The following is a 6,531-nucleotide window of genomic DNA, read 5'->3' as shown; positions in this document are numbered from 1 at the left end:
GGAAATTCCCTGTTTCTCTACGGAAAGAGGCGAAGTTAGATCCAACCCCTCAACAGTCCAGAACTTCTCTGGAGCCCGGACAACAAGCAGAGGAGGAGGCCGGCCAGACGACCTGGGTAAAGCAGTCTCAACAGCTTGCTGGATGGTCCCGCCTTTCGCCTGCCATACCCGAAGGATCTTCAATGCACCCTTCAGATGCCTTAGAGGTAACATCAAATTTTCAAGAATTTTGAACTGACCCATATTTATCTCAGGAACGGCAAAAAGTTTCAAAACAGGGACAAGTCAGAAACAGTTCTCCCTTGAGATGATAAGAGCACAATCAAGGCAAACCTCTGGGGCACAAGGCAATCTGTTTGAAGAAGGCGTCGGATAAACCTGCCACAGATAAAACGAGAATTTCTCGCTTCAACAGAAGGCTCAAGAATGAATAAAAGCTGGCGCTGATATATACTCGGAGCCTGAAGACTTAGCACGGGACAGAGCCACACTAGACTCTAAGCTAATGGCGTCAGATTTTTAAAAGGATATTCACAGAAAAGGAAAGAAAGGAGATGTCCAGATAATGATGACAAGAAAGTAAAGGCGGCAGAGGACAAGAAAAATAGAGAAAAGACAGAAAGAGGAAAGAGCAGATAGAATTCAGAAACTGCGCAACGACTGAAAGATGAAAGGATGTTATTAAGGCACCTGAACCCGAACAGGCGCGATCATAATAGTTCTTGGTATTCACCCCCTCGGCAGTTGGAGCAATAACTGCCGAGAAGGTGAAGGGGCAATTGATGACCGCTGGATTCCTTCACCCTGGACCAGGGGTTTGACCACAGCCCAAGGCCCACGATGTAGGGGTCCACACACCTGATATGCATAACAAGCCTGGCTCGTCTCCTTCCTTCAAGGCCGGACTCGGCCCATCTTCCTCACTCAAGCTGACCCGGCCCGCACGAAGCAGACCCTCTCCACTCAAGCTTAATATCCGGCCCAACTCTCAGCCCAGCCCAGGATCCGGAATAATATTCACCAGACAGCCTGGCAGATCCGCTCGAACGTACGCACGAGGAGAATCAGAGGCCGTTACGCATGGAGCAGGCGGCTGATACCCTAGTACCTCCGAATCCGCATGGCAGAGACGCGTGGCCCAATCCTGGAGAGACCTTCACACGCCACCAGTAAGCAAGACAATGTATAAAAGAGGAGTCTCCTCCTCAGGAAACTTAGGCCTTATTCAGTAATACAAAACCCTTGTAAAACCCTATTTCATTGGATCTCAGATCATCATGGGATATTTTATTTTTGCTATTTTGTTAGTTACGACCTTGAGGCTTGGGACTAGAGAGAGTTAGTTTCCTCTGTGTTTGTATTGCTATTGGTTAATGAAGAGTTCCATAGCACAAATTCCTTACTGCTATTGGATATATTGTTCTGTTCTTGGTTCATTTCTCTGTGTGATTTTAGTTTCAAGTTTTTAACTTTTATCAATTAGCCACTTCTATCCAAATCCTATTAACTTATTGCAGGCATTTGAGGGTGGTTTATGAGTGGTGGAGGTCGTTAGGGTAAGAGGTTTTTTGTGGTTATTAGTAGGTAAAGTGAATGTAGAATAGCTAATAGGTTTTGGTTTTGCTGGATGACTGCTACAATTAGTTGTTGTAGCCTTGCTAGCAAATATTTTTAGTTAGGTTAGTAAGTTTGAACATCCTAATTGGCGCTTGTGATTCACCATTAAGTCTAGACTCAGAGACTGCTACTTATTAATTCTAACTTTGGGGTAAATTTCATTAAAGGTGATGAGATCCGGATTTCTTACATTCTAGATGAGACTGGGCCTTGGAGAAGGACACATGTCCAAAACCCATCAGACTGTTTTCAAGCGAATCAGTCCAATATTGCGCGGTCCAGTCCGGTGACATGAAGCAGGCCAGACTGATCACATGTGTAGGTCCACTAGAATATAGCCTAGTCTGGTGACGTGACAAATGATAGGAGAGTAGACCCAGTCACCTCGCAGCCCTATCAGCATGCGGCCGGGGGAATTAAATGATCGTCTGACAGAGAGAAATACGCTGACATGTCCGTATATACGGATTTGAGTGGACAGATGGCACTATAATCGGGTGACAGTTATGGATAGAAATAAAAAGGAAGAAACGTGGTTCTTCCAGATTAAACTCACACATACTCAGTAAATTCTATTTTCTGGATATCATAACATCTAAAGGCATTTAGGTACACTTTCAGAGAGTACCAGCTTGCTTCAAATTGCTTAGCTTAGCCGATAGATTATAAGATTAGTTACCAAACTTGGCTACCATTGACCTCACATACTCTTTTCAATCAATATAAGCTTTTGTTCTTTTAGTTCTCATATCAACTTGATACCATTATATAGCTCTTCCCTCAAAGTGTAGGACTACCACCGTGACCTTATTTTTAGTGTTGTGTTCTCCACTTCAATGAAGTACTTAGCTCTCAACGACCAACCCTTCAAAATTTCATTATCAAAATTGACGAACTCCAATTTAGTGGTGCTCTCCTATGAATTAACTACTTCTACATTCCTTTCACTCTATGTTTGCTCACCAACATTTCTAGCTCATTGTGCTTATGCATTTATGCATTTTGACCATTCATCCTGCAACCTGGACTCAAGTTGTACCTCTCATCTCCTTTTAGATTCTAATACTAGATTGGCAATCTCCTCCCTCTATTTATGAGAAAGTGTCATCTGCCATGGCCGAGGAATGATGTTTTGATACCATTTGATAAGAACCAGAAATACAAATACACAAAAATCAACTGATCTCCTTGGAGAATTTGTATTCAATTGGAAATATAATGATGTCAACCCATACATTATGCTTCCCTCTAAACTCATAATAATTTCTCTCTAATATGCTTGGGAAACTCAGAACCAGCTGAAGAATGACATATCAATGTATTAATAAAGAAAATATAAATAAAATTAATATATAAATAAATGACATATTAATTTAATATATAATATGTTAATATAATATATATATATATATTACATTTTTATTTATCTAATTTATATTTAATATATAAATATTAAATAGAAGACTTGAATTTAAAGACGATAAGGAAATGGAGAATAACAATGTCACTATACAAACTAAGAAAGACAGAAGGTCAGCTTAACATGACAACAACTGTTTCGGCGGCCACCAATTGCGAACCCCATAAGGACAGTCATATAAGGAGTTGAATGAGGAGTGCAAGAAATGTATTGCATCAAATAATTCAACTTTAGGCGTATGAATAACAGCAAATTGTTCAACTACAAGGACTTCTTAAAGATAGAGGCTTCACCTGTATATCAACAATTACAATCTCAAGCAGACTAAGAGAGTAAAAATGATGTTTCTCACTGAGATAAGAAGCTAAGCAGATTTTTCTCTCTTTTGGCTGAAAATAAATTGACTATTCCTTCCTAAAGATCTTTCTCTAACACTTAAATGGTAGCTGGCTAATATGAATCACGGTGCCTGTTTTAGATGGACTAATACAAGCTAAATCCAAAAAACTGACTAATAATAATGGCCAGGCCAAGAGCTATTGCTATGAGAGAAGAAATCCAAGTGAGTTTTTCAGTAATTCTCGGTACTTTATCCTTTAATGCCTGACTACATGAGCCTATAAATACAGTGTAGCTTCCCATGGCAACAACAGTCCCTAATAGGAACATGATGAGAAATGCAGCACCAGCCAATCGTGAAGGCAATGCAAGTGCAGGCAAGACCATCATCAATGCATCTGGTTGCAACCCATGAACAATACCAGTGGCAAAAGTAGCAAAACCTATTTTCTTTTTCCCCAGCGTTGGGATTTCTAGTGATTCATAAACAGTAACATCACATTCACCATTTTCAAGGGCAACACATGGGGTTGAGACCTCTGAAGCTTCCCTGATTCCCATAGCACCAATAACAAGTAGTGTAAAACCAACTACTCTTGTGCCCCAAGTTCTGATAATCTCAATGTGGAGACGATCCTTAAGCAATAGAAACAGCAAGCCAAATATAACCTGACCAGCATCATGGCCACAGCCCCAAAGAGCTCCAACAACAGCACTTTCCACCCAAGAACGACCAATTGATAGTGGTGCCAAAGCAGCAAGATGGTCTGGTCCTGACAGTGTATGTAAGCAACCAGCAAAGAAACCAGTCCAAGCACTACTTAATAATTCAGTATGCAAAAGTTTTGCCCCTACTGCAGCAGCACCAGCACCAGCAGGCCCCCGAGTCTTGGCAGCAGTTTGGAAGGTTGCAAAAGCTGGTGAAGCAAAAACTGGGTGGATTAAAAATATGATGACAGATGACAGTACTATAAAAGTCCCAAGATTAACTGCCTGCAAAATTTTTAGGACACGTGTTATTTAATATACTCATCAAATAAAGGTGAAAACCAATGCTAAACCAACCAAAACTTTTCAACTAAGTGTGTATATATATATGTGTGTGTGTATATGTATGTATATTCAAACTCATTTAACATTATGAAAGTGTTTTAGTGCACAAGCATTTTCAATATTTCTGATAGTTATATAACTCTGCTTTGGTTGTTATAAAGGTAACAAACTATATATACAAGGTATTTGTATTTCAAGTTATAATAGATGCAGAGTAAGGAGAGAAGAGAGGTATGACAAGGCATCAAAAAATTCAGTGTCACCAGTATTACCATGATGGAATGTCTGAGATATAAACATCAAAGACTACACATATGCAACACTACTGTATTTCAAAAATTAGGAATCTATTGAATGTTTCATACAACTCTTTCATTGAAACTTTAGAAAATAAACCAACAATCAAATTCTACAAGATAATAATATACAAGTAAACATGAGATGGGATTAAGAAACTCATACTTGGGCTACCATATATTGATCTTCATCACAACAAATAAACTAGACATTCATGGACAAATTAATTTCTTAATGCTAACACAAGGAAGATAATGTATATGAACGAATAGAACTGAATACAAATTTGTTCACTTCACTAATAATCAACAAAGCATGGCTTGTAGGGATATGACTGAAATAAAAATTTGAGATGTAACTCGATGGTATGGCAAACTGAAAGTACCATGTAGATAGGACTTGAGTACAGAAATAAAAATACATGGTTCCTCTACTCAAATATCAATGAAGCAATTATTAAAACATGGCATCTCCCTAGCATCCAAATTCATATAAAATGCTATGAAGACGTTCAATTCTGGGAAATTCTCATCTACCCCTCCTTCCGCTTCTTCTGAAATTCATTTGAATGATAGCCTCATGATGCTTAATACTACAGGTATTTATACCAATTCCATAAATTGACCTCTTTTCACCGTATTCTTTGATGGTTGGAGAATCATTTTCATGAAATGAAACCAGTGCTTTTGTTCACAAACTGATTAAGCTTAATATGGCAACTGAAATCTAAAACTTCATCATTATATATATCAAGCAGTCCTCAAAGTTCAAAATAATTTTCAGCACGTCCTAGTTGAACATTAGGCATAATAATGAAACTATAATAAGACAAAAGACCCACATAATTAAAACACATAAAACTCTCACACTACTGACCAAATAATTGAGAGAAGATCCATACCTTTTGTTGCACAGGAGATCCATTTGCGACCTGTTGGGGAAAATGGGATTTTAAAGTTGACCCAGTTGGCGAGTGAACCAGGGGAAGAGATAGAGCAGGCAGTTCAATTGAAGGGGTTGATGGGTTCTCATGGTTGCAGGAGACCAAGTTGAGTCGCCTGAAGTCGGGGCGTGATAGAGAGGGTAACCCAAGTTTAGGCGAGTGAAATCGTGGCAGTGAAGGAAGAAATGGAGTGGGTTTAAGGTGGAATCTGAGAGCGGGTGAAGAAGAGCATAAAAGCCTCTCCATGGCTTCTCTCAGCCCTCACTTTTTCTGTGCAGAGGTTTTAGACATAAAGGAGAGAGAGAGAGAGGTGGGGTCGCTGAGGATAGAGTTTTGGCTACGAGGGTTAACAGAAAATTGAAAATGCTTTACGGCATTCCCATCTGATTTTGAATTTTTTATTTTTCAAAACTTTATATTTATTGCCTGATCCAGTTTTGTTGAGTGTTTATGCTCATCACAATCATGCATAAATTTTAATAATCATATAATTCCAAGACTTTGTATAAAATACTTTATAAGAAAACAAACCTATTTTTCCTACTTATGCTTTCAAATGTGAAATTTCTTTTCAAGGCATAAAAGTGGCCAACTTTTTCAAACTTAAAAAAAATACGAGAATGAGACTTGAAAAGTTAAAATATTTACATAATTTTTAATATTATTAAATATAACATATATTTATTATTATATTATTATAATTAATAATAATTTATTATTTTACCTTTAAATATTATTATTATTTATAATTCAGTCGATATATTTTTAAAAATTTATTAAAATATTTTTATATTTTATTTTTACTAACTAAATAATTTTTCTATCCAATTTCAATAATTTTATTTTTAAATATAAATGTAAA

The 6,531-nt window shown here is 37.7% G+C and overlaps 1 protein-coding gene across 1 annotated transcript; it reads right to left on the bottom strand.

The window, feature by feature from the left end:
* Positions 1-3,247: 3,247 nt before the first annotated feature.
* On the bottom strand, positions 3,248-6,027 carry LOC110612593. The gene is made up of 2 exons (XM_021753372.2): positions 5,628-6,027; positions 3,248-4,369 (listed from the first exon to the last, which is right to left on the bottom strand). The coding sequence occupies exons 1-2, from the start codon at positions 5,913-5,915 to the stop codon at positions 3,521-3,523; spliced, it is 1,137 nt and encodes a 378-aa protein (XP_021609064.1). The 5' UTR covers positions 5,916-6,027; the 3' UTR covers positions 3,248-3,520.
* Between the last annotated feature and the right edge of the window lie 504 nt (positions 6,028-6,531).

This window comes from Manihot esculenta, chromosome 4, assembly GCF_001659605.2.
Source record: "Manihot esculenta cultivar AM560-2 chromosome 4, M.esculenta_v8, whole genome shotgun sequence".
Lineage (NCBI taxonomy): Eukaryota > Viridiplantae > Streptophyta > Magnoliopsida > Malpighiales > Euphorbiaceae > Manihot > Manihot esculenta.
The sequence above is the reverse complement of the archived record's forward strand: the minus strand, read 5'-3'. Positions and strand labels throughout refer to the sequence as shown.